This window comes from Alligator sinensis, unplaced genomic scaffold (assembly GCF_000455745.1).
Source record: "Alligator sinensis unplaced genomic scaffold, ASM45574v1 scaffold601_1, whole genome shotgun sequence".
Lineage (NCBI taxonomy): Eukaryota > Metazoa > Chordata > Crocodylia > Alligatoridae > Alligator > Alligator sinensis.
This window is the reverse complement of record NW_005841905.1, coordinates 2,481,374-2,496,397: the sequence shown is the minus strand read 5'-3', so window position 1 is coordinate 2,496,397 and position 15,024 is coordinate 2,481,374. Positions and strand designations below refer to the sequence as shown.

At 38.0% G+C, this 15,024-nt stretch overlaps 1 protein-coding gene across 1 annotated transcript in view; it reads right to left on the bottom strand.

Moving 5' to 3' along the window:
• The window catches only part of UBE3C (ubiquitin protein ligase E3C), a 97,026-nt gene that overhangs the window by 49,728 nt on the left and 32,274 nt on the right, over positions 1 to 15,024 (bottom strand). The window contains exons 12-15 of the mRNA XM_025197782.1: positions 8,406 to 8,492; positions 5,894 to 6,051; positions 5,276 to 5,508; positions 451 to 555 (exon numbers count right to left, since the gene is read on the bottom strand). Coding sequence (XP_025053567.1) covers positions 451 to 555; positions 5,276 to 5,508; positions 5,894 to 6,051; positions 8,406 to 8,492 — 583 coding nt within the window. The remainder of the gene's footprint in view (positions 1 to 450; positions 556 to 5,275; positions 5,509 to 5,893; positions 6,052 to 8,405; positions 8,493 to 15,024) is intronic.

Below are 15,024 nucleotides of genomic sequence, written 5' to 3'. Positions count from 1 at the left end.
GGAATGCACTGAGTTTAAAATAAAGGGCTTTTTTTGACTGTTTGTTTTTGGTCTGCAAGCTTGTATCAAGTTTTCTTATATCCAAAGTTCTGGTAAATGGGTTCCACTCTCCAAAAGAGTAACATAACTAGAGGTAAAGGTATCTCATTAGGTGAAAGACTTTTCTGTGTTTCAGAGAACTGCAACATCATTTCAGATTTTAAACTAGTTTAACTAATCTGTACAACATACTGACATAGTCTACAAAAGTAAGTCTTGTATCTCATAACTAATACCCGACTACATAATAATGCATCTTATAATTTAAACTCTTGCATTAGATGTTACCTACCTGCATCCTTCCAGTCATTTCTTTCATACATAAAACCCAATTCCTCCCGTTAGGAAGCTTAAACAAACTAAAGAGAAGCACTTAAAAATTAAGTTAGATGTAAGAAATGTTATTATTACCTTATCTGCTTTAATGTTTTCTTGTTCTGATAACCAGTGGTTGGGTGGACAGAAATTTCGCCTTGTGTCTCTAGATTTCAACATTTTTACTAAGTTAGTGATGACCTAGATGGTAGAAACAGATCTATAAGTTAGCACTTTAAACTGTACGAAGGAAAGGTGGTTCTACTATGCAAAAAATCTAAAGTAATCCTGCAGTGATTAGTTAGTTTACAGTTACTTCTTTATTTGTATTACAAACAACAGTATTCTCCTTTCTAAATGCTTAATCACATTTCGTCTTAAGTAACTGAGAACGGGACAAAAATCATCAAAATAACTAGTTTGCTAAAGAATGCTTCCTTCTGCAGATCATAGGAATCTCTCTCACACATAAAGGCACTGTATTGGGATGGCCTGGAGGGCCATCTCCAGTGGTATCCACCATGGATCGGTGCTTGGACCAGCGCTATTCAATATATGCATTAATGACTTGGATGAGGGGGTGGAAAGCTCAATGATTAAGTTCACAGACAATACCAAGCTGTGGGGAAACACGGGCACACCAAAGGATAGGGCAAAGATTCAAGATTTCCTTGACAGACTGGATTTATGGGCAGAATGAGATCAGATGAGTTTTAATAGGGAGAAGTGCAAGGTCCTTCACCTGGGTAGGAAGAACCCTCACCACAACTATACAGCGGTGGTCCACTGGCTGGCACAGCATCTGAACAAGACCTGAGGGTCACGATCAACTGGAAGATGAATATAAAACAACAGTGTGAGCTAATATGAGCCAACTAGGCAAATAAAACTCTGGCGTGTATCAGCCGATGTGTGGCCAACAGATCCAGAAAGGTGCTCCTCCCTCTCTATTCAGCATTGGTGAGGCCTCAGCTAGAGTACTGTGTCCAGTTTTGGGCACCGCACTTCAAGAAGGATGTGGATAAGCTCAAGAGGGTACAAAGAAGGGCCACCCATATGGTTAAGGGCCTGGAAGGTAGGCCCTATGAGGAGAGACTCTGGGAACTGGGGCTGTTCAGTCTGAGTAAGAGAAGGCTAAAAGGGGACTTGATAGCTGCCTACAAATACGTTAGGCAGGAGCATCAGGAACTAGGAGAGCAACTCTTCAGGATGGCACCTCAAGGGAGGATAAGGACCAATGGGCATAAACTAATAGAGGGTAAATTCAGGCTGGACATAAGGAAAACCCTTTTCTCTGTAACAGTCACCAGAATCTGGAACACACTCCCAGCAGAGGTGGTGCAGTCACCCCTCCTTGGAAGTGTTGAAGGTGAGGCTGGACAGGCACTTTGTCAAGCTCATCTGAGCCCAATAACTTTCTGCCCATGGCAAGGGACTGGACTTGATGATCTTACAGGTCCCTTCCAGTTCTATGATTTTATGATTGTACAGTAGCTCATGAAAACCAAAAGTAACTATGCCAGTAATAACTAATTTGTTTTATTAGGATGATTTAGAGACAAAAAAGGATATTCTACCAGCATACCTATATTGCAATTATTACAGTACATGAACACCCAGACTTGTAAGATATAAACAAGTAAACATCATCTTACATATCTTTAATATAAAAGTTTTTAAAATATAATAGTGATACTACAGCATATTCAATAAACTTATATGCCTCCCTGAATGTTGTTTTCACTTTTAAGTTAGACAAGTTTTAACAGTTCTCCCATAACAAACATTTTGGTAGATCCCTGATATTGGCCTCAGGTAAAAATTGATAATGTCCTGCATTTTTGCTTCTCCAACTATACAATCAAAAAATACTTGTACATTATTGTATCCATACATATCTGGCAAAACTTAAGCCAGTTCAAATAAAAGATGCAGGGCCATTTCAATATCAGGCAGGGGATATGAGGATGGGTGAACACAAAGCTGTTTATACAACAAAACTGGGAGGCTGGGGAAAACATTTATCCTGCTTAGCTGGTTGACAATTAAAAGAATACAACAACAGCTTCACTAAAACCAGGAAATAGCCAGAAAACATCAAATCAAAAAATAACCTACTACCTATAGGACTATCACCCTATCCCATTCTTTCATCCCCAAAATGGGTAAAAACACCAGTAAGAAAGAAGCAACCTTGTAGCCCCACCCAAATATTATAATGGAAGTAATTGGAAGCCTTATAGTTGTATAGAAGTAAGCAAAGCAGTTTCTGCTGCTACCAAAACTAGGGATGTACTTTGCCACTTTAAACCATGGCATTTTCAAAAATGAGCTGAAGACACACAAGCACACATGAGTGCTCACACATGAATGCTAACAAGACAGGTGTTATGAGCAACAAAGAACTTACTGAACCTTCTACAGGTCTTTGTGTATACATACTAAACAAATGATCTTTTAAAGATGCAGCATGTTATAAGGTCTCCTTAGAACTATTTGATTGCACTGGAATTTTTATAATTTTTCCCTTAAAAAAATCCAATGCAGGTTAGGGGACCATGTAACATTAAAGTTACATGGTCCCATTAGCACCCCACTTCCAAAATCCAGAAAGAAATGTTCCACACAAAGTAAAAGACTGTGCCAATAAAATAGCACAAAGACAGTTAAAGGAACCTTAAAACAAGCTGCGATAAATTTGGAGAGACTGGAGTTTCCTGTAGAAAATTTTGCATTATTTGGAGAAAAGAACCTCAGTAAACAAAAGATTCCTCTTTCATATTTTCAAAAAAGCCGCACAACTGAGATTTCCATCTAGTAATGCAAAGCAAGTATTCAGAAACTTCAGAAAAGATGTCGTTAATCTACTGCTTTAGCAGGATCAATTCAAGGTTTAGAAAAATCTGTCTTTATCTGACAAAACGTGATTTCCTACATCACATTTTATTGGATCACTAGTAACTTCAGAAGGTCCCTTGGAAAGATTCGATACTATGCATTGAAATTTTCTTGCCAAAACAAGGTGTCCTTCAGCTTTGACAGCTGAATTTTACCACCAGCTAATTTTATATCTAAAAAAGTAAAGAAGCTTTATAATTAAACAAATATCTGGTAAAAAAGAGCCTTAAACATATCTTCTAGATTTATTATTCTGATAATGGAATACAAACCCATCTTTTGAGAATGGCTGACATTTGAGAAGCTAGAAGGAAAACAAAATGTTACAACAATTTTCATCATAACTACTAGAGGTTAGTGAAAAGAGAATGATTAAATATGATCAACTAAAGGGCACAAATAGAAGATGACATGGCATAAACCACACACATAAAAGTGTCCCTAACATGCTGTCATTCTAGAAAAATAGACATACCAGGGTCTCAATTTGTGACCTTTAAATTGAAAGTTTATTTGGTAATTTAAAGACAAGTAATTAAATTAAATTGTGCAAACATATATTAGATCAATCTGCACAAATTTCAAATTCAGTGATGCATTAGGACTGTATTCAATGCAATCAAAACATTATCAGTTACTCTCACTGCTACTAATGCTCATAATGCTCATGCTCATAAGTGAAATGTGTTGTAAAATCAGGCAGAATGGGTTGGATAGAGGCTATGGAAGACTTGTAGAATGAATAAGCATTCCTTAATTAGCCCATCAGGTTAAGTGCAAGCGTTAATGGGCCTTTCCTAAAGTCTAGCATGACATCTTTCTCCAAACATGGCCAAGAAGAAAGTTCCATTAGCAATATTAATACAAGCTTAGTTGATCATTTTCATTCAATTAACTTCTTTCAATTAAATAGATAGCTTGACAAAAGCAGTGATAAAAGACCTGAAGGGACAGCTGATGACTCGAACTGAACATTAGTGTGCGAGAGGTCGCCAGTATTAAACGGACTGTAAATCTAGCATTCAATTTGGAAAATGCATTTCTTCTGCTCCCACTCCTTTAATGAGCAATTTTAGCTGACTAGATGTGTTTGCTGCAGAAATTTCATGGCAAGTCAAGCACTCTTTTTTATGCAACAGTTATATTTTTAGGTCTTTTCCTGCCAACAATCTCAGCTTCCCTCACTTAACTCGTATCTTAGGCTGGGAAAACTGGTTAGAAGTATATTACTAGTTAGCTAGGAACAACCTGAATTAATTTTACATTCACTGAACCATATTCACCCCTTTTTTCCAACCAATGTAGTGTCTACAAGACTCAGTGGAGCTGACTGACGTGAAACTGGAGTGACAGCACTGAATCAAACCATCTAAGGCCCCGATTCAACAAGGTTCCTAAGTATTAATATTAAGTTCATAAGTCATTCCCCGATGTTACCAGAACTACTCATACTAAGAGAAGCAAGAAGTTTTTAGTCATATGTTTTATTGGTCCTGTTTTGAGCAGGGGGTTGGACTAGATGACCTTCTGAGGTCCCTTCCAACTCTAACCTTCTATGATTCTATGAACCGTATAATTAGGAGAGATGTTAGACAAACATTTGGGCAGAAAGTGCCTTTCCACTGGTCTGGACAATTCATGAAGTCAGTTGCATGATTAGCTACTTCACTAAATTGCAGGCTAAATGTTCATATGCATTTTCCATACCAACTCCTACATAAACCAGTGAAATGTAAAACAACCAAACAAAACAAACCAAAAAAACACTTGTCAAACCAAAATGACTTTTAAATTACAGTTACCAAAAATAAGACTATTATGCTAAGCAACAATATATTTTGCTTAAACCCAGAATTCTTTTTAAAGTCAAGGTTATTTCCAAACACCGTGTTTCCTAAATGATCATATCTGCAACAAAAGCATGAGCATGAAATTAATTGTAGCCAAATACTCTGAAGGTACCAGTAAAACATGTTTGAACAGGCTGACTGTTTAATTCGTGTGAAAAATTGACATCTAATACCTTAAACAGCTGAATCCATCGTTTTTGTTCTGTTTGTATACACTGCTGCATTTCTGTGTTTGTTGTGACTCCAACACTTCGAAATGCTGCAATATATTCCTCACGCACTTCTGGTTTTGTTTCTGGGTAAGCCAATTTGATGATTCCCAAACAGGCATCTCGAAGGCAGCGTGATAATATTACCAATTCTTCTAATGTAAAAGGCATCATTGATGATTGTCTTTGACCTACAGCTAAATAAAGGTTAAATATCTTCAAAACAACTTTTCTAATATTTGTCTTATTTTCATAGCACAATTGGTGTTTTTTTTACTCCTTTTAAGAAAACAGAAATATTGATATTTACACACACAGGAAAAAAGTGACAAAAAGGAAACAAAACACAAACCAAAAGGAACGGACATTAATGCCAACTGCATCCATTACTGTCTAAACTACAGTAAAATAATGGATGTTAATATATTATCTCATTTTTGTAACATACTTAATGTTCAATTAACATCCCTTGGCTGATTTTACAAACCTTCCTTCTACAGAACTCTTATTGAGATCAAAATAAATTTTGAGAGAGTGAGGCTTGCCAAATCAGATCCTATGCAGCAAGCTTTATGCTCTTACCTTCTATGGGATCACCAAAGAATTCATTATCATGAATAGAAATAAGTGAATGACTAAACAAAGAACTAAAAAGGTAGAAGAGAGGGATGATCCGACTGGAGTCTTCTAAAGACATTGGAGACCCTCTTGATATCACTTGAAGTAATGGCACCATAGACCTTAAGATAAAAAAACAAAATAGAAAATAGTTAATTGATCTTCTAGTTTTTAAGGAAGATTTAAAACTTCAGGATTTTAGTCAAAATACTACAGATTAGTGCTCCATTAAATAGCATAAAGAGTATTCTCATTTTAACGAGTGATAGGATCTCCGTGGGGGAACAATACCCTGTTTTTATTAAATGGGATTATTATTTATAAACTCTTATCAACATTGCACAGAAGTAAGCACCTTCTAACGCACTTGCATTATTAGCATTCTTGTTTACAACTGGAGAACTGAAGCAAAGATGCTACCATAACAAGACTAGGTCAGAACTGGGAACAGAGCTCAAGTCTCTTAAATATCAGTCTAGTGAAGGGGCTAATCTACATCCCACTGGCTGGATCCAGCCCATGGAGCTGGGAGGGCTTCAGCAGAAGTCCAGCAGAGAGGGACTTTGCCTGAGTCATGACTGCTCAGCAGGAGCTTCATCCATGTCATGGCTGGGAAAAGTGGCAGCATCCTAGTGCCACCCCTGAACTAGGTCATTCTGACCCACCACAAAAAGTTTTGCTGATCATTGGATTTAGCCATAAGATCATCCTTCATATCTAAAAGTCACCTCAAGGAGTAAAGAGTACATCACTACCATCTCTACCACATTTCCGAACAAGATGCTAAGAAGGAAGTCCTACTGGCGCTCTGCACATATCATATGCTATGTGATCACCACAACAGCACTGGACACAGGGTTCTCAGGAGCGTGTTTGAAACTGAGACACTGAAAAGCAAATGGACAACATTTCTATACAGCAGCAGCAAATAGGCCTGGCTTATTTCTTGATGGTGGTTTTGGGAGTGCTGCTGAGATGGTATACACATACTTAAAAGATCTTTTCTACCTCTAAGTAATATGACCATAATGACAGATTACTTTAAATTGTATGTGAATAATATAAAGCAAGGATAAATGATATAATATTTCAATTCTTAAGTACCAAAACTGCATTGGAAACAGACATGCTAAATTCAAACAATTCAATTTTTAGCAGAGAGAATTTATTTCATTTTTAAGCAATATGGTTCAAAACAAAATATAACTCCAACAATTCTGTACCGATAAGTATACATGTATATCTAGGAGAAAGTGCAAGTGGGCACATATACATATTACTGAAGTAACTTAAGGTATGCTTTGTATTTACAAAGCAAAGCAATCACTACAACTCAGGTTGAATAAACTCAAAGTTGGAAGACAAAGGTGTTTTTAACAAATAAACTCTGAGGTCAAAGGCCAAAGCCTATTAACCCAGAACATGAATACCCTTTTTCACCCCCACACAAAGATAAACAGGAAGCAACTTCAATTTCTCACGCTGAAGTGTACCAATTTATTGAAAATTTAAACAAAAAGATACAGCCAAAAAGATAAAACCAAACTGCTGAAAAGTAAAACATTTCGAACAGTTACAACTCTTTGGAGCCCTTCCTTTCACTCTCTTTTCATCTCCTCTCATTTTCCTTTTTCCTGTGTTACTATTATTCTCCTTTCTATCACAGCAAAACATTTGATTTGCGTGATTTACGTGATTTTACCACCTTGCATCTTAGGAAGGAGGGAATGGTGATTTTCCAATTCTGACACAAATGCACATAATTTATTCTGGGAAATTAGGCCATCTGCTCCTTAAATGAAGGGATTGGGGAGGGGAGACATAAAAATAAGAACAGGACACTGAGAAGAAGGGAAAAGGGGTTGGTATTTTTGCCACAGTTGCAAGCTTTATGTTCTCTGCTTTCAGGTATATATTTTTCTTTTCATACAAAATTAGCTATGATAAGGGTTAGGGTGTTGAACTAGGAACATGCTGTTTTTTTCAATGACTCGTGCCCTACATTCCTGATCTCTGGTCTAATCTGACGTCCCTCACATCAGGAAGAACCAATGTAGATGAGAGTGCTTTTCTTAAATTCCTGCTTCAAATTTTTAGATAGTACTGTCAGTGCTTGTTCAATAGAATCAACATAATCTTCAGAAAATGTAAATATCATTATCATGTTTAACATAAAGACATGTGAACTGTTATTTTAAAGGAAGGTTGAGATACTTCACTTAGCACATACCTCTAATTAAACACCAGCTCTATTCCCAAGGCCCTTTAATGTTTTTACTACATCAAAGCCTCAATTAACGTTAATGGAAATTTTGCTGGAGTCTAAATAAGAATCAACTATTGAAATTTTTTCTTTAAACTCTTTTTTTCTACGTATACCTACTGTATTTTTTCAAGTGTATCACAAGGTCCTCTTTTCTTTTTCATTAGGTATACTCTATTCTAATTTAAGCTCATTGAATGATATAATACGTACCCTGTAATCATTCGTGTAGTCATTGAAGAGATTAGATACCAAAGATGCCTTAGGAACCTGGCATTAAAGGCCAAGCTGTAAAGAAGCCTGAGAGAGAAAGGAAACAGGTTATTGCAGCAAATCAAGTTTGCCCACAAAATACAATATTTTAGCTTTCCTTTTCTGTCAAACCTTTCCATATATGACGTACATACAAATTTAAGATACTTTTAGTTACTTCTTTATTGTATTCTTACATTAAACAATTTAAACTCTTTTTTACAGAAGGGAATAAGAGTGCCCCGTGACAGAAATCACGATTTGTAAAGACCTCAATTCTGCAAGGACAAGTACACAGACAAATCCCTGCACCAAAACTACATTAAACTCTGTATCTAACTACTGGATGGGACCCAAGCTTGTGCTCTATCACAGAACCGAGCCCCATGTTAAACAAGCACAGCACACCTTAAACCAGAGGTTTGAAACTGGAGCATCGCAGAGTGCTGCTGTAGACTGAAACTGCAGCATGCATCTTGGTTTTCAGTAGGTATATTGGAGCTGAACTCACAAGTGGCTGCAGCAGAAAGGCACTCCTGCCAGGCTGGCATCACATTATGTAGGCATGCATGCCGCTTCTACTGCAGCTCTTCTAAGCCAACACGACTCCTGAAAACCAAGGCACATGGGCAGTGGCATCTATCTTCAGGCTGCGCTGCCACTGCAGGGCAAAACTGTGCTGCGTGACTCAGTTTTCAGGAGGTATGTTGGAACTGAACCCTACAGTGGCAACAACCATGCTGCAGCACCCTGTTGGTCTGCTCCCACTCACCTTTCAGGCCTCATGTGTCCTTTTACACACTCCGTGCACACATTTCCTGCACCCCCTTGGCCTGATTCCACACCCTCAGTGCTTCCCCTGTGCTGCCCAGCACCTTGTCCTCCAGCTGGGCATCCTGGGACTCTGTCCATGAGGGCACCAGGAATGGAGTTGAAAGGGGAACACCCTGGGTTAACTAGGGAAAAAACTTGGCCCAGGGGTTTCCAGGTCTCAAATGGGAAACAACTCTAAGTAAGTATGGGTCACTGATGTGGTTAAATTTACCTTAATAGCACAGAAAATAAAACAGATTTTTAAAGTACACAATTTTAGTTAAAAGTAGATGAAATGCTTCAGAAAACTAACCTTAGAAATGATTATTTCTTTTTTAATATATAAATACTACTTTTTTTCATCTGATTCAATTCTGTGTTGCAGGATCAACTGCATTTATTTTTCCCCACATTATAGTGACTTCTTGGAATCTTGCACAATGAGACCCAAGAAGCACTGTTTATCCTCAAACACTCTGGCATCCATTTTCATTGCACCCATTTATTAATGTACATGCCTGTCTGAAGGCATACAATAGCCCCATGTTTAAAACACAGAAAATGGTGTGCACTTTCACCACTTTAGCTTATCATGCCATGATCACCTTTACAATGTGACAACATCAGCGGTTCCATGCAAGACATTGACATACACCAGCTTCCTAAAAATCACCAGCTAACAAACTTGCTATGTTTTTACATGAAATGGATATACAAAAAAAAACCAGTTCAGCCACTTTTTGCCTTTCACAAATACAAATAAAATCCAGGGACCAAACTGATTTATTTTTCTGAATCTCAAAGTGTCTCTATTACCTGTCCTTCACACCACGTCCAAACTTTCCCAATTACTGCCCACAGTAACAAAAATGCATCTTTTCCCCTAGCCAAATGTCTATATATGGGGCCATGCACAAAGAAGCACAGTGGAGGGGAGGAAAGAATGTGAACTAGGAGATGGTAGGAAGAACCTACTGAATTTGGAGCACAAATAATAATTTTCAGTTTTTTTTCTAGAGAAAAAAGGAAAATACACGTTTAACCAGAAAGAAAAATAGCTTTCACTGCAAACCTGGCAGAGAAGGCATGACTCTCTAAGGTTCCAAGTCCAGGCCGTCTTGCAGATTCTTTTTCATGTATTGCCTAAGACACAGCCTTTCTGATCCATCCACACAGCTAAAACGCTCATTCAGGCTGCCATCATTTCAAGGCCACACACAGCCATGGCACAGGGAGTAAGAGCCTTGTTACACCTTATGCTGTAAGCTGAACAAATGTTAATCAGCTTAGCGGAGCAGTCACACCTTAAGGTGAAATACCATCTCTGTCTACCTTTTGCCTGCATAGCTGTGACTTGCTACCAGAGGCTTGGTGAGCAGGGGCAGGAGACTAAGAGCTAGGGCAGGGGATGGGCAAAATATGGCCCACAGGCTGGAAATGGCTTGCAGAGGGACTCTGTCTGGCCCATGGCAGGTCCCTCAGTTTCTCCTGTCCCAGAAGCCATCTGTCCCCATGCACATCCCACTGCCCCAGGCGCACACAGGGGCTGGGGCAGCTTTGCGGCTGGACTCCATTTCTAGGCAGCCCAGGTGGTGGCTCTTTCCGGCAGCTGCCACCGCTGGCCCTCGGCCCCATTGAAAAGGGCAGGTCCACACACCGCCCTGGCTCTGGCCCTGGCCCAGGCCACCCTGCACCTGCTCCAACTAGAGCAGACGGGATCCACACCTGCTGGGACCCACGCACACAGCCCAGGCCCTAGGCCATCCCGTGCCCACTCCAGACCTGCCTGCCCATGAGCAGCAGCAGCTGCAATGGTGGCTAGGCAGAAGCTGTGGCTGGGCGTGGGGGGAAATTGGCCACCTCCCCCTTGCCCCTGCCCCCTTGCCAAGTTGTCTCTTGCTGCAGCTGCCTGGAACCTGCGCCCAGGCTGACCTGTGGCTCCTCTCCACTGCGGCCACCACTGCTGCCAGCACTGCCTCTGGGCCACCCAAAGGGACAGCAGTGGCAGTGAAGAGGAGCTGCAAGACAGCCCACACACAGGCTCTGGGCAGCTATAGCAATAAGGGCTGGGCAGTGCCGAAGAGAAGGTGACCACTTCTTCCTTGTGCCCAGCAGCAGCTTCTGCCCAATCACCACTGCTCATCATGGGCAGGGCAGTCTGGTTTTGGCCCAAATTTTCAAGGTATTTTCACATTCAGAAATGCTGGGAATGTCAAAAGTGCCCAAACAGGTCAGGTGCCTGACTCACTTTGAAATAAATGGAAATCTCCTTTTGGAAATCTCACCTAGGACAACGACCTACATCGTTATATATTACAACACTTTTGAAAAATCTAGCACTATACCCTTCATATTTTTAGAATTACTAGATCTCATTCTCTTACAGATACATTTTTGTTCATAACTATTTTGAACTCTCTGAATGAATGAATTTAAATTAAGGAAATAGTCTCTGCATCTGATAGCTAAATTGAAACCAAATGCAATTACAACAAAAGATTTTCTGTTAAAAAAAAAAGAAAAGAAAATTCTTCCTAGAAAAGGTAAATATCAGTATATACTCCATCATGAAGGCTGCATAAAACACTTCATGCTTCATAATGCTCACTAACATTGAGACAAATTTATAAAGCCTGAGAAATTTGAATATTCTTTCCCTTACTCTATACATAAATTTAAAAAGTACCATCCTTTCATTCATTAGAATTTGAAGAGGGCTCAATAATGCGGCAAAACTATACTATTTAAATTATTTTAACACTGGTGGTTATACTGTCAAGTTTAAACCCTTTAATTTTTTTAAAATCTATATTTAATTTATATTAACATCTTAAAATTAAAAAACATTGGTTTTATCCACCTTGGAACGCAACAATATTTTTTCAAGACAAATTATTTCGACTCATATCAATTTATTATTGTTTACCTGAGTTGTTTTTTTTTTAATATGAATTAATACAATTAAGAACTGGGATTCATATTTCAATATTTAAATATATATTTTAAAAAAATGTTAGCTTAGTTGTCTCAGTTTTTAAGCTGAGAAATTTCTGCAATGACCTTCAGCTCTCTGCTTCATATTCAAAATGAAAAGCTATTTGGCACAGTGCCTTTAGGTCTCCCAGGGCATCCAAGTAAAAACTTGTTAATTTTACAATCATCCCTGGAAATTATGTAATAGTTTTAGCTGAAATGAACAAACATTATGGATACTGGACCTATCATAATCTAATTCACTTTTTCATTCTGGCAATGTTCAGCAGTATTGAAAAAAAAAAAAGGCAAACTTTAAGAGCTTAGAGTAATAACCCTTGCGTAAGCTTTATCCATCTTTCAGAGGTCTGCAGACTTCATCCTGTACATCCAGGGGTTCAACCATAGCAATTGCTAAAGCATTAAGGCCCGAGTCCAGAAGTGCTGAACATTCACAGCTGCAATTGGTCAGTGGAGAGCTGTAGATGCAGAGTAACTCTGAAAACCAGGCTTTTTATTTCAACTCAAATAGGAAGGAGTATAGATGGCACTGTATCTCACCACCATTTGCAATCACATCCTGCCTAAACACAAAATATGATGCTCTCCTCTGAAGATTTGCAGCTTTGATCACAACATAGCCATTAATCCAAAAAATTATTAAAACAAAAAAATGCCAAACTTGATTCACCATGCTAGTTTTACATTAATGCAATTCCATAGACATCCACTATAAACAAAGGGTTGACATGAATAAAAAACTTTAAAAAGTACGTATTGAAACAAGCTCCTAGGGCAACAATGAATCATTGTAATTAATGTGAATAAGACTTTGGGAATCCACTCTTCAGAGATTGGGAAAACACCTGTTCTTTTAAAAATCTGGATTTTTCTGCTGCCTGGTTTTCACCAGGGAAATTTTAAGAATTAGAGACAACATTCATTTTATTTGTTCTTGTTTAGAAAGATACGATAGAGAAAGTGTCACAAAAATCAATATCCCGAGACAAAACTACATTAAAAAGCAGATATGGTTAAAAGTACGTATCAGTAACTTAGGGTAAGAGACCATTACAAATGTTTTCATTATCTACAGAAATCAAACATTACATGCCCAGGAAATTAAAAGTTACCCTTAACTTTAAAAAGAAATCTAAATGTGCTGCAAGTCAAATATTTACAGAATCCAAGCAAGCAGCTTAAAAAACCCCCTAAAAATATCATATTTTTTTTGTTTAGCATTCATAAGAGAATACTAACATTAGCATGTACAAGAAGTGTCATTAAATATCTCTTCTTCAGTCAGATTCAGTTATTCCACCTGGCCAGTGTATGCCACCGTAGAACAATACAAATCAGCCAGATTGTACATCCAGATTTTCCCTTTTTTACTGTTCTTCAAAATCTAACTGAGCTTTAACAGTTCCAGTGCTAAGAGGAGATATTTCTGAATTTATCTAAGTGAATCTGCCTCATCTTGTTTTAAGTATAAGGGTGATAGATAAATCTGATAAATTAATAAATACATGTAAAAAAAAATAAACTCAATTTTGGTCACAAGTAATGCCTTAATTATCAAGACCATAAAAATTAAATTTAGTCTAATGGCTTTTGTTCCATTTCAAACATGCTTTAACATGATCTCTTCTGCCATATCTAAGTATATAATGACCACTGACAGCTAACCCTGCAGTTTCTCTCTACAGGTATCTAATTGCTCACAAAGGGCACATGATTTATATGTATTTGCTAAAAAGGTATTTTGGGCAACCTTGGTTTTAAAAAAAAGTGTCAAATTCCTTCTGTGCAATAGGATAGATTAAATGACCCATTAAGCTTTATTTAGCTGAGGCACCACTATAAGTTAATTAGTTAAAGGCAAGATTTTCAGTCTAGGTCATAAATTGGGCTCAGTTTCCCGCTGAGACCATTTAAGTTAATGAAGAGAATACAATAGAATGAGACAAGCTCATACAGTCTAGGAAAGGTCACTGTAGCAGGGGCAGCATATTTTGACACTTCCTTAGATCTGCAAGGTGTCACAGGTAAAAGATACAATATATGACTACCATAAATGAGCCACACAATTCCTCCAGGATTCAACTACAGATGAATGATGCTTTATGCTTCTCCCTTTTCTCTGAATATGTGTCACAACAAGTTTGCATAACACCGGTAAGTTAAAAAGGTTTTGTAGATTTCAATACAATGGTTCTGGTCCTTGAACAAAGCCAGAAAAGCCAACGTAAGAGATAGGCTTGCTAAAATGAGAAAGCTAAAATGAAACGTATCCTAGATAGGCTTGCTAAAATGAGAAAGCTCTCAAAAGAAAAACATTTACAAAATAATTTCCCTATACTGGAGTGAAGACTGCTAATGTTACACCACCATGCCAATTTTCTAACCTATCATCTATCTGTGACAAAAGATTAGCAGTGTTCTGTAAGCCAAAGAGCAGTAATGTATTGTCACTATGAAGCAGTTATATTGAAGTTAGCAATTACTCTGCACAAACCAGCCAGAAGTCTGCTAATCACCAAGGCCTCCATACAATCACCACTTAAAAAGATGTTTATTTTTAAATCCTTCTCATTACTGAAGTCAAGACACTCCTGCATAAGTAATACAAATAAAATATTCAAGATAATGTATTTCCAAAAAGAGCTTTGGAAATCCCTCCTACAGGAGGAGTTAGGGGTATGCTAAACAACTTGGGTATCTTGCCAAGCACAGAATCCTTTTACAATACCTCAGTACCAAACTATCTAAAAATTCTGTGCTCAGTAGGTGAAAT